Source organism: Leptodactylus fuscus, chromosome 2 (assembly GCF_031893055.1).
Source record: "Leptodactylus fuscus isolate aLepFus1 chromosome 2, aLepFus1.hap2, whole genome shotgun sequence".
NCBI classification, from domain to species: domain Eukaryota; kingdom Metazoa; phylum Chordata; class Amphibia; order Anura; family Leptodactylidae; genus Leptodactylus; species Leptodactylus fuscus.
In genome coordinates this window covers 156,337,505-156,363,325 of record NC_134266.1, presented here as the reverse complement: position 1 = coordinate 156,363,325, position 25,821 = coordinate 156,337,505, and the positions used below count along the sequence as shown (strand labels likewise).

At 45.3% G+C, this 25,821-nt stretch overlaps 1 protein-coding gene across 1 annotated transcript in view; it reads right to left on the bottom strand.

Moving 5' to 3' along the window:
- Nucleotides 1-25,821, bottom strand: part of ATP2A3 (ATPase sarcoplasmic/endoplasmic reticulum Ca2+ transporting 3) — a 177,464-nt gene that overhangs the window by 18,682 nt on the left and 132,961 nt on the right. Inside the window, exons 19-20 of the mRNA XM_075264868.1 lie at nucleotides 12,719-12,836; nucleotides 12,449-12,566 (exon numbers count right to left, since the gene is read on the bottom strand). Of these exons, the coding sequence (XP_075120969.1) occupies nucleotides 12,449-12,566; nucleotides 12,719-12,836 (236 nt within the window). The remainder of the gene's footprint in view (nucleotides 1-12,448; nucleotides 12,567-12,718; nucleotides 12,837-25,821) is intronic.

The window sequence follows — 25,821 nt, the reverse complement described above, 5'->3', positions numbered from 1 at the left end:
ATTACCAGTCAGAAACTGGCACTATATGGCAGTAGCAAGAAATGAGGGTATTTATAACCCCAATATATTCTTTGAATTCCCAGTCAGACAATGGCACTGTATACCAGTAGTAAAAATTGTGGGTGCACGTAACCCCAATATATTCTTTGAATTACCAGTCAGAAACTGGCACTATATGGCAGTAGCAAGAAATGAGGGTATTTGTATTCCCAATATACTCTTTGAATTCCCAGTCAGACAATGGCACTGTATACCAGTAGTAAAAATTGTGGGTGCACGTAACCCCAATATATTCTTTGAATTCCCAGTCAGAAACTGGCACTATATGGCAGTAGCAAGAAATGAGGGTATTTATAACCCCAATATATTCTTTGAATTCCCAGTCAGACAATGGCACTGTATACCAGTAGTAAAAATTGTGGGTGCACGTAACCCCAATATATTCTTTGAATTCCCAGTCAGAAACTGGCACTATATGGCAGTAGCAAGAAATGAGGGTATTTGTATTCCCAATATACTCTTTGAATTCCCAGTCAGACAATGGCACTGTATACCAGTAGTAAAAATTGTGGGTGCACGTAACCCCAATATATTCTTTGAATTACCAGTCAGAAACTGGCACTATATGGCAGTAGCAAGAAATGAGGGTATTTGTATTCCCAATATACTCTTTGAATTCCCAGTCAGACAATGGCACTGTATACCAGTAGTAAAAATTGTGGGTGCACGTAACCCCAATATATTCTTTGAATTCCCAGTCAGAAACTGGCACTATATGGCAGTAGCAAGAAATGAGGGTATTTATAACCCCAATATATTCTTTGAATTCCCAGTCAGACAATGGCACTGTATACCAGTAGTAAAAATTGTGGGTGCACGTAACCCCAATATATTCTTTGAATTCCCAGTCAGAAACTGGCACTATATGGCAGTAGCAAGAAATGAGGGTATTTGTATTCCCAATATACTCTTTGAATTCCCAGTCAGACAATGGCACTGTATACCAGTAGTAAAAATTGTGGGTGCACGTAACCCCAATATATTCTTTGAATTACCAGTCAGAAACTGGCACTATATGGCAGTAGCAAGAAATGAGGGTATTTGTATTCCCAATATACTCTTTGAATTCCCAGTCAGACAATGGCACTGTATACCAGTAGTAAAAATTGTGGGTGCACGTAACCCCAATATATTCTTTGAATTACCAGTCAGAAACTGGCACTATATGGCAGTAGCAAGAAATGAGGGTATTTATAACCCCAATATATTCTTTGAATTCCCAGTCAGACAATGGCACTGTATACCAGTAGTAAAAATTGTGGGTGCACGTAACCCCAATATATTCTTTGAATTACCAGTCAGAAACTGGCACTATATGGCAGTAGCAAGAAATGAGGGTATTTATAACCCCAATATATTCTTTGAATTCCCAGTCAGACAATGGCACTGTATACCAGTAGTAAAAATTGTGGGTGCACGTAACCCCAATATATTCTTTGAATTCCCAGTCAGAAACTGGCACTATATGGCAGTAGCAAGAAATGAGGGTATTTGTATTCCCAATATACTCTTTGAATTCCCAGTCAGACAATGGCACTGTATACCAGTAGTAAAAATTGTGGGTGCACGTAACCCCAATATATTCTTTGAATTACCAGTCAGAAACTGGCACTATATGGCAGTAGCAAGAAATGAGGGTATTTATAACCCCAATATATTCTTTGAATTCCCAGTCAGACAATGGCACTGTATACCAGTAGTAAAAATTGTGGGTGCACGTAACCCCAATATATTCTTTGAATTCCCAGTCAGAAACTGGCACTATATGGCAGTAGCAAGAAATGAGGGTATTTGTATTCCCAATATACTCTTTGAATTCCCAGTCAGACAATGGCACTGTATACCAGTAGTAAAAATTGTGGGTGCACGTAACCCCAATATATTCTTTGAATTCCCAGTCAGACACTGGCACTATATGGCAGTAGCAAGAAATGAGGGTATTTGTATTCCCAATATATTCTTTGAATTCCCAGTCAGACAATGGCACTGTATACCAGTAGTAAAAATTGTGGGTGCACGTAACCCCAATATATTCTTTGAATTACCAGTCAGAAACTGGCACTATATGGCAGTAGCAAGAAATGAGGGTATTTGTATTCCCAATATATTCTTTGAATTCCCAGTCAGACAATGGCACTGTATACCAGTAGTAAAAATTGTGGGTGTATATAGCCCCAATTCTATTGCTAGGGGACTTGCAGGGTATTTCTGGGGTGAAGGTGGGGGGGCACACCGTTGGAACGGGTATCGGGGTATATATCGGGTATACGGGAATACACTGACAGTGTATTCCATTCAGGATCCTGGGAAAGCTGGGTTGCGGCGATTGAGCCCGTCAGTGCCACGTTACACTGACAAGCTTCTCCCTGGAATTTAGCTCTTACAAGAGCTGTTGGTTGTCTTCTCCTTCCTATCCTAGCCTGTCCCTGCCTACCCAGAATCTAAGCCCTAGCTAGCTGGACGGAAACCTCCGTCCTCGGTGAATTGCAAGCTCAGAATGACGCGAAGCTGGGCGTCGCTGTTCTTTTAAATTAGAGGTCACATGTTTTCGGCAGCCAATGGGTTTTGCCTACTTTTTTCAACGTCACCGGTGTCGTAGTTCCTGTCCCACCTACCCAGCGCTGTTATTGGAGCAAAAAAGGCGCCAGGGAAGGTGGGAGGGGAATCGAGTAATGGCGCACTTTACCACGCGGTGTTCGATTCGATTCGAACATGCCGAACAGCCTAATATCCGATCGAACATGAGTTCGATAGAACACTGTTCGCTCATCTCTAGTTAAAATCATATAAATAAACAATTTAAAAAAAAATTGGAGGTTGGGGGACATCTGGGTAATAGTGACCATAACATACCGTATATACTCGAGTATAAGCCGAGTTTTTCAGCACAGTTTTTGTGCTGAAAAAGTGCTCCTCGGCTTATATTCGGGTCATTACGGTAATTTTCTGCTAGCAGGCCAGGATAGCAGACTCCGCCCCCCACCGCTCCATCACACGCTGGGTGACGTAGCCACGTAAGCTCAGGCCCGCACCCGGCGTGTGGCTGCTTCCTGGCCTGCTGGCAGAAGTACCGTAAGTACTTCTGCAGCTCTTTAATGTTCAGCATCGCCGCGCTCCTAGCAGGAGCGCGGCGATGCTTTGGGCCCCGGCACCCGCCCCGTCTGGATGCCGGGTCCGGATGCCGGGTATGTAAGTGTAATGGCGCCGCTCTGCAGAGCGGTCGCCATAGAAACCGGCACCTCCGCTGTAATGCTTACAACAGAGATGCTGAAGCTTATGCCTGCGATCTCAGATTGTAGGCATAAGCTTTGGCATATCCGCTGTAAGCGTTACAACGGAGGTGCCCTCCGGAGATGTCCTCCCCCCTTAGGCCTGCCCCATACCTTTAAAGATGCAGGCCGGCTCCTGCGCAGCGAGCTCGCAGGAGCCGACCTGTTCCGACGACAGCCGGGAGCCTAATGAAGGCTCCCAGCCTGTCATCGCTATATTACTATTACGGCTGGTCTATGATCAGCCGTAATAGTAATGTAGAGAATCTCCCATAGACGGCAATACACTTGTATTGCCGTCTATGGGACTTGCAATCAAATGACTGCAGGTTCAAATCCCCCAGGGGGGCGCTAAAAAAATTGTAAAAAAAAAAAAAAAAGTTTAAAAAATATATATATAATAAAAAATTAAATAAATAAAAGTTCTAAATCACTCCTTTCCCTATAATTCATATAAAGGCGGGTTCACACCAGCACCTGATCTCAGTTATGCAGGTTTCCGTTTTCTGTCAGGAGAGGACAGAAACCGACATTCAGTGTCTGTTGGTGAGCGTCTTCTGCTGCCCATGGCGAAACCATTATGCATAACGGAGATTGGGCGCTAGTGTGAACCTGCCCTCAAAGTAGAAAATGACTGTGACACACATACACATTAGATATCCCTGTGTCTGAAAGTGCCCGGTCTACTAAATATAGGGGATCTGCAGTGCTCCTGTTCTGTCGGGAAGGGGTTAATAGGAGCACTGCAGATACCCTATATTCAGCCAGGCTGAATTCCAACTGGGGGTAAAAAACCCAGTCCTCAAGCTCAGGGAAGGGGCAGACAGACAACCAAAACACCCCCTCCCCTTCCCCAGTATCTACTGCACCCAAGAACTCGGCCATTTTAATTTTTTAAATTTTCCAGCAGCTGCTGCATTTCCCCCCTAGGCTTATACTCGAGTCAATAAGTTTTCCCAGTTTTTTGTGGTAAAATTAGGGGGGTCGGCTTATACTCGAGTATATACGGTAATAAGTTTTCTTGTACACATTAAGTGTGAAGGTAGACCATGTCTATTCTTATTTTTATACATGCTTTATACTGCTTAAGAAATTATATTTTTCTTTGTGCAACGTTTATACATTAAGATGGCGCCTGTATCCAGTACCGCACCCAGATGCTGACGCACATGATCGTCATGTGGTTTACAAGAAAGACAGTATCATTTCCTGGGAACTCGAAAGCTAAGAGATGTTGAAATTTAACAGCCAATGACTGATCGCCAGTGTATTCAGATACAAGACGTATATGCTTACAGCCTGCCTTTTTCTTATCTTTCTTGCATTCCTGTATAAAAACTGTAACTTCCTCAATAAACCTCAGTTCTGTGTGAATAGGCATCACGCTCATTGCATGGACTGAGATTGAAACTGCATCAATGTCAGTGTTTATCTTTGTCAGCGCGCACATGCATGATTGATTTGGAGCAGGTGACTGACCACTGTAAGTGACCCGTATTCTGGCGGGGGTTCTCCCTCAACATAAGAAAATGTTCAGTAGAGGGGGTACAAAAACACTAAACTTCAGCAAGGCCAATTTTAACCAGCTGAGAGAGAAGCTTAGCAGCATAAATTGGGACAATGTCCTCAACGTGACAGGAACACAAACTAAATGGGACATCTTCATAAATATACTATATAGGAGCACTAGAAAACACATACCCTATGGGAATAAGTGGGTCAGAAATCATAGAAAACCAATATGGCTGACTAAAACGGTACAGAATGCAATGAGGGGTAAAAAGAAAGCATTTAAAGAGGACCTTTCACCATATCTGGGCACAGGCAGTGTTATATACTGCCAGAAAGCTGACAGTGCACTGAATTCAGTGCACTGTCGGCTTTCCCGATCTGTGCCCGGTGTGAAGAGCTTACGGCCCGGTACCGTAGCTCTTTTATGGTCAGAAAGGCGTTTCTGACCATTAGCCAGAGACGTCCTTCTGCCTCGCGGCGCCAATCGCGCTGTACTGTGGAGCGGGGAGGAACGCCCCCTCCCTCTGCTCACAGCGCTCGTCCATAGACGAGTATTATCAGGAGGGGAGGGGGGAGTTCCTCCCAGCTCCACAGTACAGCGCGATTGGCTGTACTTTTAGAGAAAAGACGTCTACGGGGAGATCTAATAACAATGTTCAAATACATGAAGGGACAATACAAAGAACTTTCTAAGGATATTTTTACTCCTAGGCCAGTGACAGTGACAAGAGGACATCCTCTACGTCTGGAGGAGAGAAAGTTTCACCAGAAACATAGAAGGGGATTCTTCACAGTAAGAACAACGAGGCTCTGGAACTCTCTGCCCCAGGAAGTGGTGATGGCGGATTATAGACTATAGGTTTTAACCCCTTCCCGACATGCGCCGTAATAGTACGGCGCATGTCGGGTCTGTAACTATGGCGACCGCCCGGGAGTCGGGCGGCCGCCATAGCCGCCGGGTGTCTACTGCTTTAAGCAGTAGACAACCGGCTCTCATGCCTCCGATCGTTCCCCGGACCGATCGGAGGCATTAACCCCTCCGGCGCCGCGGTCAAAGCCGCCATTTTGCCCGGGATCGCCGGCTCCTGGAGCATGCTCCAGGGCTGACGTCCCGTTGCCATGACAGCTGGGAGCCTGTACAAGGCTCCCAGGCTTGTCTGCAAATCCTCTCTTTTGCAGGCTGGTCTATGCAGCCTGCAAAAGAAAGGATGATTTTTTGCAATGCATTGCAATGCATTAGCATTGTAATGCATTGCATTAGTGATCAGACCCCCTGGGGTTCAACACCCCTAGGGGGTCTAATAAATGCGAAAAAAAAAAAAAAGTAAAAAAAATATAAAAAAAAATATAAAAAGTATTAAAAGTTCGGTAAACGCCGTAGCGGGAAAAATAGTCGAAAGTGCCAAACCGCCGTTTTTTCACTGTTTTGATTCTGATAAAAATTTGAATAAAAAGTGATCAAAGCAATAACATTTCCCGAAAATCGCAGAACTAAAAAGTACACCCGACCCCGCAAAAAAAGACGCCCTATGCATCCCCGTACACTTGCGTATAAAAAAGTTATGGCCGTCGGACTATGGCGACTTTTATAAAAAAAATTTTTGAACAGTTTTGGAATTTTTTTTAGGGGTCAAAATGTAAATAAAACCATATAAATTTGGTATCCCTGGAACCGTACCGAAACACAGAACATAGGGGACATGTCATTTTGGCTGCACAGTGAATGCCGTAAAACCAAAGCCCGTAAGAAAGTTGCAGAAATGCATTTTTTCTTCAAATCCACCCCATTCTGAATTTTTTTCTTGCTTCCCAGTACATTATATAGAATAATTAATGGTAGCATCATGAAGAAAAATTTGTCCCGCAAAAATTAAGACCTCATATGGCGGAGAAATAAAAAAGTTATGGGGTGTAGAAGGAGGGGAGTCAAAAACGAAAATCAAAAAATGCCATCGGCGGGAAGGGGTTAAGGACACGTTGATCCAGGGTTTTTATACTAACTGCCAGATTTGGAGTCGGGATGGGGCAATTGGCACGAGCCTCATGGGGTTTTTTGCCTTCCCCTGGATCAACACTGTAGGGATTGTAGGGTTATAGGTTGGACTTGATGGACTGATGTCTTTATCCAACCTCATTTACTATGTAACTATGTAATTCCTGCTTTCATAACTTTTTATATTTTATTTTTGTGTAGCTATACGAGATCTTGTATTTTGTGGGTACATAACACTTTTGATCAATTTTTATTACTTTTTTAAAAGTGAATGAACAGAAAACATAAAATCTGCAGTCTATGCAATCAAATTATTGCAGATTCAAGCCCCTATGGAGACTAATAAAATAGAATAAAATTTAAAAAAAGTTCCAAAATATATTTAAAAAAATTATTATTTTTTTTGTAGAAAAGTGTAGAACGTGTAGAAAAAAAACCCTTTGGCTATTTAGATTTCCCCCCTACAGACTTCACCGCATGGCATAAATATTTTCTACTTTAATAGGTTGGGCATTTTAAAACAAGAGTATACTTAATAGTATGTTTAAATTAATTTTAAGGGTAAGTTCACATGGGATTTTTTGGCCTCAGGTTCCGGACCAAAAAACGGGTAGCCACAACTGAATGCTGGTGCACTGCATCAGCATCCAGTCGGGCACTCTGCTCAGGATTAGGCCCAATGAATGGGCCTAGTCGGGAGGAGGGAGTGTCTTCAGGCCGAATCGCGAGGCAAATCGGCCTGAAGAATGAGCATCTTGCTTCTTTTTCCGGGAGCTGGAAGAAATGGCTCCCCGAAAAAAAGAACTGACCAGCTCCCACTGATTTAAATGGGAGCCGTCTTTATGGCCAGAATTTTGAGGTGGATACGGCCTCAAAGTCCTGAACAAAAAAAACAAGTGTGATCTTCCCCTTATATGTGACCTAGGTAATGAGGGGTGATTTGAATGTTTGCATTTTTTGTACGTTTTTATACTTTGAATTTTTATTTTTATTTTATTTTCAGACCCCCTTGCCTTTTGCAGAGTGTAATAGAAGTATAGTAATGATAGGTCTGTGAACTTCCAATAGGCACCTGGCTGTCATAGCAAAGAATCACCACCTTTCAATGACGTTCTGTCCGAGATCGTTAAAAATGGTGGTGTCCATGGTGCCTGTGTATTATATAATGAATTTCAGACAAAATTACTTTGTATTATCCAGTAAGCAACAATGTCCTACAATGTTGTCTTTCCTACACATTTAATAAAATAACCTTCCGTAAAACAAAGATCCTCTAAGTACCTGAGTAAAGTTAATCGGAACACTGTTTACATCTTAAAGGCTAAGGCCCTGCATAAGGGCAGCAGCGAAAGAGCGCTGCAGGAAAAACTGCAGTGGTAACGCATCACGGTTTATCCCTCAGCGTGGTTTTTCTCAGAGTCTGCAGCGTTTTCCTCTGTGAACTGTATAACTACGGTGTTTCCGTAGTCATAATTGACATGATGTGATTTCCAAAAATGCAATGGTTTTGGAAATTGCAGCATTTCTGCTGCGCACATATTTCTGCAGTGTGGGGATGGGATTCGCTATAATCTCATCCACTTTGCAGGGATTGTAAAATGCCATCGTTTTTGCTGCGCAGTTTATGCCACATGGGTCCCCAGCCTAAAGGGGTTTTTCCTCCATGGATTTAATTAACTCCTTATCCACAGAATAGGTCTAATTGATGGGGCACTGGGTCATTCCCTGCATTGTAGTTTGTGTATTGTGTATGCTGGGAGTTGTTGTTGATCCCTGCATTACCAGGTTTAGATTTTTTTTTTTTTTTTTTTTTTTTTTACTTTTTCCATTGTGCTTCTTAGCTGATAAAATTAAAGTCTTAATAGTCACATATTTCTTTGGTTACTGTCCCCTTCATGTCATCTGTGACCAGTGTTATTTTCTATTCCACTAAATTTTGAATAACTGTACCTCTTTATTATATCTACATTCTTTTTGTGCCCTAAGTTTTTCTGACAATTTGTTACATATCTGTGTGAATGAGCAGAGGCTCAGAAGTATCACATAGAAACTCCCTAAATGTATATGTGAATAATATAAGAATGCCTTTTCTGACACCTACTGGTTAAAAGTGAGAACAGTGCCCCTTTTTTCAAGGCTGCTTCAATAATGGCAAGTTTTACAGGAGTACTACTGGAGTTCTAAATTATTATGAGAACACAGCTTTTTTGATGCAGATTTTGCTGCGTTTTGTTGAGCCAAAGTCAGGAGTGGATTGCACAGAAGGGAAAAGCATAAGGGATTCCTTTACATTTCCAATTCCCTTTGTAGCCTTTACTGGGTTTGGCTAAAAAGAAAATGCAAAAAGATCTGCAACTTAAAAAGCAGCTTTTCTGCAACGTGGGGCCTTAACCGTACTGTACTTCACATGCAGTAGTGTGTATGTTGAAGAAAAAAACAGCAGTACACATCCCAAAATCCATGCCAATTGTTACTGTTTATTGAAATACTGAACTATGTCTAAAGAATAATCACAGTATCTTGTATAGATGGTTCTGCATTTCCAATATGCTCTGTTATTCAACTTTGGGGCCCCATTTTTATGTAAATTGCTGTTTTTATTAACATGTAAATGAGTGAAAAAGTACTTTAGGAGCATAACTTAGCTTTGGTCTCAGCTCTAGATTCCTGGACTCAGAGCTTTCTCCCTATTTGCATAGTAATAAAATGTCTATGTACAAAAACAATAGGTCTCTAAAACTGAACAACAGAGACATATTTGTAAACTGTAAAATCACCTCTACAAGGTACTGGGATTAGGTTTATAATAAATTTACTGATGCTAGACTCTGATCCATAAATACTATATGTACAGTGGCATGCAAAAGTTTGTACACCCCTGGAAACCCGTGTTGATTTGTGTACTCAGATAACTTTGACCGAGGTCTCAGACCTTCATTATGGCTTGCTCACTAACATTGTTAGGAAAGGCCAAGTGATGTAAATTTTACAGCTTTATTAATACCCAGCCTTCTCTAACCTTGTGGCAAAATACAGCAGCCATGGGTTCTTCTAAGTATCTGCCTAGCACACTGAAAATGAAAATGGTGGAAGCCCACAAAGCAGGAGAAGGCTATAAGAAGATAGCAAAACGTTTTCAAGTTGCCCTTTCCTCAATTCAATGTGCAATTAGGAATCGGCAGGTCACAGGAACAGTGGAGGTCAAGATAAGTTCTGGAAGACTAAGAAAAATTTCAGAGACAGCGGCTGGTAGGATTGTCAGAGTGGCAAATCAGAACCCCCCCCCTTGACTGCAAAAGACCTTCAGGAAGATTTATCAGACTCGGAAGTTATAGTACATTGTTCTACTGTTCTGAGATACTTGCACAAATATAGCGTCATGGAAGAGTCATCAGAAGAAAGCCTCCTGCATCATCACCATAAAATTCAGCGTCAGAAATTTGTAAAAGAACATCTAAACAAGTATTTTGGAAACAAGTCCTGTTGACCATTGTGGTTAAAATAGAACTCTTTGGCCACAATGATCAAATGTATGTTTGGAGAAAAAAGGGCACAGCATTTCTGGAAAAGAACATCTCTCCAACCATTAAGCATGGGAGAGGATAAATCATGCGTTTGGGTTGTGCTGCAGCCAATGGCACGGAGAATATTTCACAGGTAGAGGGAAGAATGGATTCAATGAAATTTCAGCAAATTCTTGAAGCAAACATAACACCATCGATAAACAAGCTGAATTTGAAAAGAGGATGGCTTCTAAAAATGGATAATGATCCTAAACACAAGTCAAAATCCACCATAGACTACCGAAAAAGGTGCAAGCTGAAGGTTTTACCATGGCCCTCACAGTACCCTGATCTGATCATTGACAGTCTTTGGTAAGACCTCAAAAGATCAGTGCATGCACGACAACCCAGGAATCTCACAGAACTGGAAGACATTTCCAAGGAAGAGTGGATGAAAATCCCTCAAACAAGAATTGAAAGACTCTTGGCTGGTTACAAAAAAGCGCTTTCAAGCTGTGATACTTGCCATAATGGGTACTACTAGGTATTAAAGGGGTTTGGCCACTTTCAGACTAATATTGACAAACAAATGTACAATAATAAGATATACAATTTTCCAATATACTTTCTGTATCAATTCCTCACGGTTTTCTAGATCTCTGCTTGCTGTCATTCATTCTGTTACTTCTAAAGGATAAAACTCTGACCATGGTCATGTGATTTACGGTCCATGGTCATGTGATGAGTACACAGGTGCACAGCTGATTACCAGACAGATGTCTGATTATTGTGCTGTGACTATAACGAGCAGCACCTGTGTGCTCATCACATGACCATGGACTGTAAATCACATGACCATGGTCAGAGTTTTATCTCCTAGAAGTAACAGAATGAATGACAGCAAGCCGAAATCTAGAAAACCGTGAGGAATTGATACAGAAAGTATATTGGAAAATTGTATATCTTTTTATTGTACCTTTGTTTGTCAATGGTCTGAAAGTGGCCAACCCCTTTAACTATGCAGGGTGCCCAAACTTTTTCTTCAGGACATTTTCATAGTTTTTTTTATTTTGAAAATGTAAAATATGAAAATATATATGTATTTTTTTTTCCAAAAAATACATTGGGAATATGTTATCTTTAATGTTATGTCTTTTTAAGATCATTTTATCTTCAACTTGCTTAAAAGTTCACAACAGTCATTTTGACCAGGGGTGTCCAAACTTTTGCATGCCATTGTATACATATGTCTATCTGCTATAGAAATTCTGTTTTTAACTATTCAAGGAGTAAGTACTGTACAGTCCAGGAGTGTGTATGTGATTATGAAATGACGTTTGTTCTTATCCTGTGACAGATAAGAAGTGGACATTAAATAATGGTAGTGTAAGCCCCTAAATTTTCCAATTATTTAAGCTTTAAGGAGATGTCTTGACGCAGATGCCGTGGCGGTTTCTGCAGCAGAATCTGCATCAAGATAGGACAGGTCGCTTCTTGACCGGCTCCCATTGAATTCAATTGGAGGCATTTTTTGACCCGGATTCCACATCAAAATCCGGACCAAATAACTACGTGTGAACTAGTCCTAAGACCAAATGCCAGAGTGCATAACTTAATAAGTCTCCTCCTGTGTGAGCACTGAGACCAGAAGAATGTAATTTACAGGAGGGAAACATTTAAAGACGGGTGTAATGCAAAGAAAATGACTGCAAGCATGTTACGTGGCATTCTGTTTTTCTTACATAAGTTAAATGCCTAGGCTCAAGGTAAGGTGAAGGAGGTAAGCCTCCTATTGTTCAGTTACACTGTTCAGTGTAGGGGCACAACAAAATGAGGACACCTTGTCAAGAAAACTTGGTCAAAATATAAGCCTCATTTGTATAAGTATAGAAAACGTAGCAGTGGTACAATATAAAATAATATATATTCTGACTTTTAGGTGCTGCTGCATATTTGTGCATTGCAGTCCAAGCAGATATTAAAACCTGCCCATTTATAATTGATTTTACCTCAACAAGTGGTGCGGAATAACTTCGTATTTTTAAGAATTTTTTTTAATACTTAGGCTTTAAGATACATATGAAGAAATGTGTGCAAACAATAATACTTACCGTCCAAGTGATGCCGCGAGATATATTTGAGCCCTTCATCTAGCAGAATAACTGGCAATGAGATCTTCATCACCACCACCCATTGAGTGCAGTTCAGAGGAGTTACTTGAAAAATTAGCTGCACAAATAAAAAGACGACATTGTTTCATATTAAATGGACGAGGCCACAGGGTGTATGGCACATAAACACAATGCAATGCCTTGAAGCATAACTGCACAAACAAGGATTTTAGTGTGAAACAGGAATTTCCATTATGATTTTGTACTTACAGGCATTGGCTTCACGTACAGTATTAGGAAGTGTAGAGCCATGGACATTACAATGGCACACAGAAGCCAGATGTTGAGCCATGGTGGCATCCTTAATAATGACTGATTTTCAGACAAGCTGTAAATATACAAAAGGACAAATATTAAGATACAGAATGTAAAACAGATGGACTAACTTGCCTATTATCCTCTTGTATTTGACACCATTATTGACAAATTACCAAGCCCTTTGCACATAAACGGATGGAAAGCCCGAACCAAATCAGAAATAAAAATCTTGAGTCAAATAATTTATCTTTAACTATTGATTATTATACCATGCAAAATCACTACTAAATGCACAATATGCTTTATAAAGCACCATTGTTTATAATTTACTGAAACCAGTGAAATGTATCACTCTTTCTAACATGATTTATTCCTTGATTGTAGGCTTTTCTTATCCTCTATTTTAACTTAATCTTAGGGGCCGTCTTCCTTCATTTAAAAACTATTTGAATAAAAGTTATAACTCAAAACTGCATGCAAGAAGAAAAAAAAAAAAAGCTAAAAATGTGTCTGGTCGAGAACCAGGGAAAATAGCCCTGACATGAAATGGATAAATGTGATTGTAAACATGACTGTAAAAACTATCAAAATGGCTTCTGGTACCGTACCACACACAGCTAGAGATGAGCGAACAGTGTTCTATCGAACACATGTTCGATCGGATATCAGGGTGTTCGCCATGTTCGAATCGAATCGAACACCGCGTGGTAAAGTGCGCCAAAATTCGATTCCCCTCCCACCTTCCCTGGCGCCTTTTTTGCACCAATAACAGCGCAGGGGAGGTGGGACAGGAACTACGACACCGGGGGCATTGAAAAAAATTGGAAAAAGTCATTGGCTGCCGAAATCAGGTGACCTCCATTTTAGACGAATAGTGGATTTCAAATCCGGGTCATATGAGAATGTGAACTTTGTGACTAAGAGACAGGGATAGCTGTACAGGCAGGGATAGCTAGGGATAACCTTTATTTAGGGGGGAATGTTATTAAAAATAACTTTTTGGGGCTCTATCGGGTGTGTAATTGTGATTTTTGTGAGATAAACTTTTTCCCATAGGGATGCATTGGCCAGCGCTGATTGGCCGAATTCCGTACTCTGGCCAATCAGTGCTGGCCAATGCATTCTATTAGCTTGATGAAGCAGAGTGTGCACAAGGGTTCAAGCGCACCCTCAGCTCTGATGTAGCAGAGCCGAGGCTGCACAAGGGTTCAAGCGCACCCTCGGCTCTGATGTAGGAGAGCCGAGGGTGCACTTGAACCCTTGTGCACCCTCAGCTCTGCTACATCAGAGCCGAGGGTGCGCTTGAACCCTTGTGCACACTCTGCTTCATCAAGCTAATAGAATGCATTGGCCAGCGCTGATTGGCCAATGTATTCTATTAGCCTGATGAAGTAGAGCTGAATGTGTGTGCTAAGCACACTCATTCAGCACTGCTTCATCACGCCAATACAATGCATTAGCCAGTGCTGATTGGCCGAATTCCGTACTCTGGCCAATCAGCGCTGGCCAATGCATTCTATTAGCCCGATGAAGTAGAGCTGAATGTGTGTGCTAAGCACACACATTCAGCACTGCTTCATCACGCCAATACAATGCATTAGCCAGTGCTGATTGGCCAGAGTACGGAACTCGACCAATCAGCGCTGGCTCTGCTGGAGGAGGCGGAGTCTAAGATCGCTCCACACCAGTCTCCATTCAGGTCCGACCTTAGACTCCGCCTCCTCCGGCAGAGCCAGCGCTGATTGGCCGAAGGCTGGCCAATGCATTCCTATGCGAATGCAGAGACTTAGTAGTGCTGAGTCAGTTTTGCTCAACTACACATCTGATGCACACTCGGCACTGCTACATCAGATGTAGCAATCTGATGTAGCAGAGCCGAGGGTGCACTAGAACCCCTGTGCAAACTCAGTTCACGCTAATAGAATGCATTGGCCAGCGCTGATTGGCCAATGCATTCTATTAGCCCGATGAAGTAGAGCTGAATGTGTGTGCTAAGCACACTCATTCAGCACTGCTTCATCACGCCAATACAATGCATTAGCCAGTGCTGATTGGCCAGAGTACGGAATTCGGCCAATCAGCGCTGGCCAATGCATTCTATTAGCCCGATGAAGTAGAGCTGAATGTGTGTGCTAAGCACACACATTCAGCACTGCTTCATCACGCCAATACAATGCATTAGCCAGTGCTGATTGGCCAGAGTACGGAATTCGGCCAATCAGCGCTGGCTCTGCTGGAGGAGGCGGAGTCTAAGGTCGGACCTGAATGGAGACTGGTGTGGAGCGATCTTAGACTCCGCCTCCTCCAGCAGAGCCAGCGCTGATTGGCCGAATTCCGTACTCTGGCCAATCAGCGCTGGCCAATGCATTCTATTAGCCCGATGAAGTAGAGCTGAATGTGTGTGCTAAGCACACACATTCAGCACTGCTTCATCGGGCTAATAGAATGCATTGGCCAGCGCTGATTGGCCGAATTCCGTACTCTGGCCAATCAGGACTGGCCAATGCATTCTATTAGCCCGATGAAGTAGAGCTGAATGTGTGTGCTAAGCACACACATTCAGCACTGCTTCATCACGCCAATACAATGCATTAGCCAGTGCTGATTGGCCAGAGTACGGAATTCGGCCAATCAGCGCTGGCCAATGCATTCTATTAGCCCGATGAAGTAGAGCTGAATGTGTGTGCTAAGCACACACATTCAGCACTGCTTCATCACGCCAATACAATGCATTAGCCAGTGCTGATTGGCCAGAGTACGGAACTCGGCCAATCAGCGCTGGCTCTGCTGGAGGAGGCGGAGTCTAAGGTCGGACCTGAATGGAGACTGGTGTGGAGCGATCTTAGACTCCGCCTCCTCCAGCAGAGCCAGCGCTGATTGGCCGAATTCCGTACTCTGGCCAATCAGCGCTGGCCAATGCATTCTATTAGCCCGATGAAGTAGAGCTGAATGTGTGTGCTAAGCACACACATTCAGCACTGCTTCATTGGGCTAATAGAATGCATTGGCCAGCGCTGATTGGCCGAATTCCGTACTCTGGCCAATCAGCACTGGCCAATGCATTCTATTAGCCCGATGAAGTAGAGCTGAATGTGTGTGCTAAGCACACACATTCAGCACTGCTTCATCACGCCAATACAATGCATTAGCCAGTGCTGATTGGCCAGAGTACGGAATTCGGCCAATCAGCGCTGGCTCTGCTGGAGGAGGCGGAGTCTAAGATCGCTCCACACCAGTCTCCATTCAGGTCCGACCTTAGACTCCGCCTCCTCCAGCAGAGCCAGCGCTGATTGGCCGAATTCCGTACTCTGGCCAATCAGCACTGGCTAATGCATTGTATTGGCGTGATGAAGCAGTGCTGAATGTGTGTGCTTAGCACACACATTCAGCTCTACTTCATCGGGCTAATAGAATGCATTGGCCAATCAGCGCTGGCCAATGCATTCTATTAGCGTGAACTGAGTTTGCACAGGGGTTCTAGTGCACCCTCGGCTCTGCTACATCAGATTGCTACATCTGATGTAGCAGTGCCGAGTGTGCATCAGATGTGTAGTTGAGCAAAACTGACTCAGCACTGCTAAGTCTCTGCATTCGCATAGGAATGCATTGGCCAGCCTTCGGCCAATCAGCGCTGGCTCTGCCGGAGGAGGCGGAGTCTAAGGTCGGACCTGAATGGAGACTGGTGTGGAGCGATCTTAGACTCCGCCTCCTCCAGCAGAGCCAGCGCTGATTGGTCGAGTTCCGTACTCTGGCCAATCAGCACTGGCTAATGCATTGTATTGGCGTGATGAAGCAGTGCTGAATGTGTGTGCTTAGCACACACATTCAGCTCTACTTCATCGGGCTAATAGAATGCATTGGCCAGCGCTGATTGGCCAGAGTACGGAATTCGGCCAATCAGCGCTGGCTCTGCTGGAGGAGGCGGAGTCTAAGGTCGGACCTGAATGGAGACTGGTGTGGAGCGATCTTAGACTCCGCCTCCTCCAGCAGAGCCAGCGCTGATTGGTCGAGTTCCGTACTCTGGCCAATCAGCACTGGCCAATGCATTTCTATGGGGAAAAGTTAGCTTGCGAAAATCGCAAACTGACAGGGATTTCCATGAAATAAAGTGACTTTTATGCCCCCAGACATGCTTCCCCTGCTGTCCCAGTGTCATTCCAGGGTGTTGGTATCATTTCCTGGGGTGTCATAGTGGACTTGGTGACCCTCCAGACACGAATTTGGGTTTCCCCCTTAACGAGTTTATGTTCCCCATAGACTATAATGGGGTTCGAAACCCATTCGAACACTCGAACAGTGAGCGGCTGTTCGAATCGAATTTCGAACCTCGAACATTTTAGTGTTCGCTCATCTCTACACACAGCCTCTGCCATCCAGAACAGCTGGATGGTGTGGCATCTAGGGGTTGGACTATCAACAAACCTGAGGATGGTTTACCAGTAAGACAATTGCATGGAGGCTCAGGCAAGCCTTTTAAATACTAACAGTGCTAGGAAAGTGCCGAGCTGTTGCAAATTCTGTCAGCACCACTTGGCTTTTTTCTGGGGAGCATGGACTATAAATCTGAAATTAACACTTGCTGTCCACTTACTCCATAGATTACAAGTGGTTTCTAGAAGTTCTAGAAGAACAACACTTTGAGAAGTCTGTATAATGGAAGTGCCTGACTAAGGCAATGTTCACATTTGCGTCAGAATCTCCAGTGGAGACTCCATTGCAATGTTCACCTGAAATCAGTGGATGAAAAAGATCTGTACAAAACAACATATACCCATTAGTCCCCTATATTGAAAAGGATCCATTGGGCTCCGTATGTAACCACAATTTTAGTGGTCCACCTGTCTGTTGTTCTAGTTTGTTAGAACACAGCATAAGCTTACTACAGTTAAATGACTGTCTTCATATTCCAGAGACTTGAGAACTTGTTTATAAATAAAATCACTTCTGATTTAACAGTAGTGCTGTCAGAACTCTGATGCTGACTCTAGAGCCAGTTGCAAATGACTACGTGCTAACCGGTTGCCGTTAATAAACAGCACAGGTGGCGTGGGCGACACATGGATGCCACCTGTGCACCGGCGTTTCTTCTGTGGCCCCTGTCATTTAATGAATAGGAGCCACGGAAGCGGGGCTGCAAAAAAATAAATAAATCAGACAAGAATAGGACCTGTTCTATATTTTGTGGCCCGGACTGTTGGCCCGCACACCTCACCGTATAAATTCACAGTCGTGTACGGGCTCATAGAAATGAATGGGTCAGTGTGCTATGCGGGAAAAAAAAACAGCACACTGATCTAACACACAGTCGTCTACAGGGGGCTAAGAATTAGCTTAACCTAATATGGTAACATCCAATGACATTAAGGGATTCACAAATATCTTTATAATCTCAAGCAGTGTAATATTAATTTGTTTGTTTTCAATGGTTATAATAAGGATTCAAAAATAATGTGCAACATCTCTTGTACTATGTATGGCATGGGAAATGCTGTACCATTTATTTAAAATTTGATATTCAGCTCCTTATATTGTAAAATACACATTTATTATGTAAGGGGGAATTCATACGGAGTAAAGTGGCGCGCAATCTGGCACGTATACGCGTGTCAGCATTTTGCGCGTTCAAAAAGATCCCATTGATTTCATTGGGAGTTACGATCGTATACGGCGTGTAATTTTGCGGCTGCAAAATTACGGGCGCAAAATTATGCGCCGTATACGATCGTAACTCCCAATGAAATCATTGGGATCTTTTTGAGCGCGCAAAATGCTGACACGTGTATACATGTCAGATTGCGCGCCACTTTACTCCGTGTGAATTCCCCCTAACAGAATTAATAGCTCATAAAACATAATGAAACATTGAATTTTCATGAATTCTAAAAATATATTGTTTCCTATTAAATGTTTCCTATGTGGGACATACATACATATAAAAGATTTTATTGAATTTTTAAGCATTAAAAAATGCAAACAAAACCAAAAATTCCATCCAGGCTTTGTTTTCACAATGTGCACTATACAGCAAAAATGACATGTTACCTGTAGTCTATGGCTCAGTATTCCGGGAATACTAAATTTATAAATAAATAAACAAATAGATATAAAATAAAAATGCAAAGCTTTGCAAAAATAAAATAAAATAAAAAAATTCTCCCATATTCTGTATTCTGACACTAGGAACTTTTATACACATCTATGTACAGGGATACATAAGGCGTATTTGTTGTGGGGCCAGATATACTTTCTATTTATACTTTTAGAGGTTTTAGAGGAGTAGAGATGAGCGAACACTAAAATGTTCGAGGTTCGAAATTCGATTCGAACAGCCGCTCAATGTTCGTGTGTTCGAACGGGTTTCGAACCCCATTATAGTCTATGGGGAACAGATACTCGTTAAGGGGGAAACCCAAATCCGTGTCTGGAGGGTCACCAAGTCCACTATGACACCCCAGGAAATGATGCCAACACCTCTGGAATGACACTGGGACAGCAGGGGAAGCATGTCTGGGGGCATCTAACACACCAAAGACCCTCTATTACCCAACATCACAGCCTAACAACTACACACTTTACACACTCAATACCACATCTCTGACAGTAGGAAAACACCTTGAAACGTGTGTATTTGGCACTTGCAGTGAGGAGAGCTTGTCACCAGCAGTGAATTTGGCCCTTGTAGTAAGTTGAGGTTGGCACCAACATTTGTTTTGAAAATCAGGGTGGATTGAGCCTCTAACCAGCAGAGTTTGGGCAAATTCATGGTGGAGGGAGCCTCTAAAAACCCCAGTTTGGACCAATTCATGGTGGAGGGAGACTCTAAAAACCCCAGTTTGGACCAATTCATGGTGGAGGGAGACTCTAAAAACCCCAGTTTGGACCAATTCATGGTGGAAGGAGCCTCTAAAAACCCCAGTTTGGACCAATTCATGGTGGAGGGAGTCTCTAACCAGCCCAGTTTGGACCAATTAATGGTGGAGGGAGCCTCTAAACAGCCAAGTTTTGGGAAATTCATGGTGGAGGGAGCCTCTAACCAGCCCAGTTTGGACCAATTCATGGTGGAGGGAGCCTGTAACCAGCCCAGTTTGGACCAATTCATGGTGGAGGGAGCCTCTAAACAGCCCAGTTTGGGCAAATTCATGGTGGAGGGAGCCTCTAAACAGCCAAGTTTTGGGAAATTCATGGTGGAGGGAGCCTCTAAAAAACCCAGTTTGGACCAATTCATGGTGGAGGGAGCCTCTAATTAGCCCAGTTTGGACCAATTAATTGTGGAGGGAGCCTCTAACCAGCCCAGTTTGGACCAATTAATGGTGGAGGGAGCCTCTAACCACCCCAGTTTGGGCAAATTCATGGTGGAGGGAGCCTCTAACCAGCCCAGTTTGGACCAATTAATGGTGGAGGGAGCCTCTAAACAGCCAAGTTTTGGGAAATTCATGGTGGAGGGAGCCTCTAACCAGCCCAGTTTGGACCAATTCATGGTGGAGGGAGCCTCTAAACAGCCCAGTTTGGGCAAATTCATGGTGGAGGGAGCCTCTAAACAGCCCAGTTTGGGCAAATTCATGGTGGAGGGAGCCTCTAACCAGCCCAGTTTGGACCAATTAATGGTGGAGGGAGCCTCTAAACAGCCAAGTTTTGGGAAATTCATGGTGGAGGGAGCCTCTAACCAGCCCAGTTTGGACCAATTCATGGTGGAGGGAGCCTCTAACCAGCCCAGTTTGGACCAATTAATGGTGGAGGGAGCCTCTAACCAGCCCAGTTTGGACCAATTAATGGTGGAGGGAGCCTCTAAACAGCCAAGTTTTGGGAAATTCATGGTGGAGGGAGCCTCTAACCAGCCCAGTTTGGACCAATTCATGGTGGAGGGAGCCTCTAAACAGCCCAGTTTGGGCAAATTCATGGTGGAGGGAGCCTCTAAAAAACCCAGTTTGGACCAATTCATGGTGGAGGGAGCCTCTAATTAGCCCAGTTTGGACCAATTAATTGTGGAGGGAGCCTCTAACCAGCCCAGTTTGGACCAATTAATGGTGGAGGGAGCCTCTAAAAAACCCAGTTTGGACCAATTCATGGTGGAGGGAGCCTCTAATTAGCCCAGTTTGGACCAATTAATTGTGGAGGGAGCCTCTAACCAGCCCAGTTTGGACCAATTAATGGTGGAGGGAGCCTCTAACCACCCCAGTTTGGACCAATTCATGGTGGAGGGAGCCTCTAACCACCCCAGTTTGGACCAATTCATGGTGGAGGGAGCCTCTAAACAGCCCAGTTTGGGCAAATTCATGGTGGAGGGAGCCTCTAACCAGCCCAGTTTGGACCAATTAATGGTGGAGGGAGCCTCTAAACAGCCAAGTTTTGGGAAATTCATGGTGGAGGGAGCCTCTAACCAGCCCAGTTTGGACCAATTCATGGTGGAGGGAGCCTCTAAACAGCCCAGTTTGGGCAAATTCATGGTGGAGGGAGCCTCTAAACAGCCCAGTTTGGGCAAATTCATGGTGGAGGGAGCCTCTAACCAGCCCAGTTTGGACCAATTAATGGTGGAGGGAGCCTCTAAACAGCCAAGTTTTGGGAAATTCATGGTGGAGGGAGCCTCTAAAAAACCCAGTTTGGACCAATTCATGGTGGAGGGAGCCTCTAATTAGCCCAGTTTGGACCAATTAATTGTGGAGGGAGCCTCTAACCAGCCCAGTTTGGACCAATTAATGGTGGAGGGAGCCTCTAACCACCCCAGTTTGGGCAAATTCATGGTGGAGGGAGCCTCTAACCAGCCCAGTTTGGACCAATTAATGGTGGAGGGAGCCTCTAAACAGCCAAGTTTTGGGAAATTCATGGTGGAGGGAGCCTCTAACCAGCCCAGTTTGGACCAATTCATGGTGGAGGGAGCCTCTAAACAGCCCAGTTTGGGCAAATTCATGGTGGAGGGAGCCTCTAAACAGCCCAGTTTGGGCAAATTCATGGTGGAGGGAGCCTCTAACCAGCCCAGTTTGGACCAATTAATGGTGGAGGGAGCCTCTAAACAGCCAAGTTTTGGGAAATTCATGGTGGAGGGAGCCTCTAACCAGCCCAGTTTGGACCAATTAATGGTGGAGGGAGCCTCTAACCACCCCAGTTTGGGCAAATTCATGGTGGAGGGAGCCTCTAACCAGCCCAGTTTGGACCAATTAATGGTGGAGGGAGCCTCTAAACAGCCAAGTTTTGGGAAATTCATGGTGGAGGGAGCCTCTAACCAGCCCAGTTTGGACCAATTCATGGTGGAGGGAGCCTCTAAACAGCCCAGTTTGGGCAAATTCATGGTGGAGGGAGCCTCTAAACAGCCCAGTTTGGGCAAATTCATGGTGGAGGGAGCCTCTAACCAGCCCAGTTTGGACCAATTAATGGTGGAGGGAGCCTCTAAACAGCCAAGTTTTGGGAAATTCATGGTGGAGGGAGCCTCTAACCAGCCCAGTTTGGACCAATTAATGGTGGAGGGAGCCTCTAACCACCCCAGTTTGGGCAAATTCATGGTGGAGGGAGCCTCTAACCAGCCCAGTTTGGACCAATTAATGGTGGAGGGAGCCTCTAAACAGCCAAGTTTTGGGAAATTCATGGTGGAGGGAGCCTCTAACCAGCCCAGTTTGGACCAATTCATGGTGGAGGGAGCCTCTAAACAGCCCAGTTTGGGCAAATTCATGGTGGAGGGAGCCTCTAAACAGCCAAGTTTTGGGAAATTCATGGTGGAGGGAGCCTCTAACCAGCCCAGTTTGGACCAATTCATGGTGGAGGGAGCCTCTAAAAACCCCAGTTTGGACCAATTCATGGTGGAGGGAGCCTCTAAACAGCCCAGTTTGGGCAAATTCATGGTGGAGGGAGCCTCTAACCAGCAGAGTTGGTGGAAATCAGGGTGGAGGGAGCCTCTAACCAGCAGAGTTGGGGGAAATCAGGGTGGAGGGAGCCTAGTATTAGCAGAATTGTGCAACGCTTATGGTGGATGAGTATGAGGATGCGGAGGAATTGGAGAGGTTGAGTACAGACATGGAGTTTCATGTTGGGGTGCTTTACACAGGTGGGCACAAAAATGACGGCTCTACCCAGTGGTGGTTCATTTTTATCAAAGTGAGCCGGTCGGCACTCTCAGCTGACAGACGGGTGCGCTTGTCAGTGATGATGCCACCGGCTGCACTGAACACCCTCTCAGATAGGACGCTGGCGGCAGGACAGGACAGCACCTCCAAGGCATATAGGGCAAGTTCAAGCCACAGGTCCAACTTCGACACCCAATACGTGTAGGGCGCAGAGGGGTCGGAGAGGACAGGGCTGTGGTCGGAAAGGTATTCCCGCAACATGCGCCTATACTTCTCACGCCTGGTGACACTAGGACCCTCCGTGGCGGCACTTTGGCGAGGGGGTGCCATCAAGGTGTCCCAGACCTTAGACAGTGTGCCCCTCGTTTGTGTGGACCGGTGAGAACTTGGTTGCCTACTGGAGGAACTGCCCTCCCTGCCGCCAACGTCACATGCTGGAAACATCTCCATCATATTCTGCACCAATTGCCTGTGGCAAGCATTGATGCGATTGGCCCTCCCCTCTACCGGAATAAAAGACGAGATGTTGTTTTTATACCGGGGGTCAAGGATAGCAAAGATCCAGTACTGGTTGTCCTCCATGATTTTGACAATACGCTTGTCGGTTGTAAAGCACCCCAACATGAACTCAGCCATGTCTGCCACAGTGTTAGTTGGCATGACTCCTCTGGCCCCACCGGAAAGTTCAATCTCCATTTCCTCCTCATCCTCCATGTCTACCCATCCGCGCTGCAACAATGGGACGATTCGAAGTTGCCCGGAAGCCTCCTGTATCACCATCACATCATCGGACAACTCTTCTTCCTCCTCCTCCTCCTCCTCCTCCATTAAACGCAGTGAAGCGGACAGATGTGTGGACCTACTCTCCAGCTGTGACGGATCGGATGCTATCCCTAACTCCTCTGTGTGATCTGAGTTATCCCTGATGTCAATCAGGGATTCTCTCAGAACACACAAGAGCGGGATTGTAAGGCTCACCATCGCATCCTCAGAGCTCACCCTCCTTGTGGACTCCTCAAAGACCCGTAGGATGTCACAAAGGTCTCTCATCCATGGCCACTCATGGATGTGAAACTGAGGCAGCTGACTTTGTGGCACCCTAGGGTTTTGTAGCTGGTATTCCATCAAAGGTCTCTGCTGCTCAACCACTCTATTCAACATCTGAAACGTTGAGTTCCAGCGTGTGGGGACGTCGCACAAAAGCCGGTGTTGTGGCACATGCAGGCGTTGCTGGAGAGATTTTAAGCTAGCAGCGGCTACTGTCGACTTGCGAAAGTGGGCGCACATGCGCCGCACTTTCACCAGTAGCTCTGGAACATTGGGGTAGCTCTTTAGGAAACGTTGCACCACTAGGTTGAAGACGTGGGCCAGGCATGGAACATGTTGGAGTCCGGCAAGCTCCAGAGCTGCTACCAGGTTCCGGCCGTTATCACAAACGACCATGCCTGGGCCCAGGTGCAGCGGCTCAAACCATATTGCCGTCTCATCGAGGAGGGCATCCCTCACCTCGGAGGCAGTGTGCTGTCTGTCCCCCAAGCTGATCAGCTTCAGCACAGCCTGCTGACGTCTACCAACGCCAGTGCTGCAACGTTTCCAACTCGTAGCTGGGGTCAATCTAACAGCGGAGGAGGAGGCGGTGGCGGAGGAGGAGGCGGTAGAGGAGGAGGAGGAGGGGGGTGTTCTTCTCGTGTCCCTGCCAGGAATGTTAGGCGGGGAGACGAGGTACACCGGGCCAGTTTGGGAAGCAGTCCCAGCCTCAACTACATTCACCCAGTGTGCCGTCAGTGAAATGTAGCGTCCCTGTCCGCATGCACTTGTCCACGCCTCGGTGGTCAAGTGGACCTTTGTGCAAAGCGCGGAACTAAGGGCCCGCCTGATGTTGAGTGACACGTGCTGGTGCAAGGCGGGGACGGCACACCGGGAGAAGTAGTGACGGCTAGGGACGGCATAGCGAGGTGCCGCAGTTGCCATCAGGTCCAGGAAGGCGGGAGTTTCAACAAGCCGGAACGCCAACATCTCCTGGGCCAGCAGTTTAGCGATGTTGGCGTTCAAGGCTTGCGCGTGTGGGTGGTTAGCAGTGTATTTCTGCCGCCGCTCCAATGTCTGAGAGATGGTGGGTTGTTGTAAAGAAACGCCTGATGGTGCCTTTGATGGTGCAGGAGAAGGAGATAAGACAGGACCAGGGGAGGATGAGGTAGAAGTCAACAAAGTGGCGGAGGCAGATGAAGTGGTGTCCTGGCTCGTCCTCTGGAGTGCATCGCCAGCACAGTCAGCAGTGGCAGTGGCAGAGGCAGAGGCAGTGGCAGTGGCGTGAACGGCAGGCGGCCTTTGTCCTGCCGTTGCTGCCTGCCACTGATTCCAGTGCTTGGATTCCAAATGACGGCGCATTGAAGTGGTGGACAGGTTGCTCTTCTCAGAGCCCCTAATCAATTTCGAGAGGCAAATTGTGCAGACAACACTATATCTGTCCTCGGCGCATTCCTTGAAAAAACTCCACACCTTCGAGAAACGTGCCCTCGAGGTGGGAGTTTTTCGGGGCTGGGTACGAACTGGAACATCTTGGGAGATTCCGGGTGTGGCCTGGCTTCGCCTAAGCTGCTGACCTCTGCCTCTGCCTCTAGCTACCCTTTTTGGTGCTGCACCTGCCTCAACATCCACACTACTTTCCCCGCTTGACATCCCCCCTGTCCAGGTCGGGTCAGTGTCCTCATCATCCACCACTTCCTCTTCCAACTCCTGTCTCATCTCCTCCTCCCGCACAATGCGCCGGTCAACTGGATGCCCTGACGGCAACTGCGTCACATCATCGTCGATGAGGGTGGGTTGCTGGTCATCCACCACCAAATCGAACGGAGATGGAGGAGACTCTAGTGTTTGAGCATCTGGATACAGATGCTCCTCTGTTAGGTTCGTGGAATCGTGACGTGGAGAGGCAGGTTGAGGGACAATGAAAGGAGCGGAGAACAGCTCTGGGGAGCAGGGACAGTTTGGGTTATTGTTCTG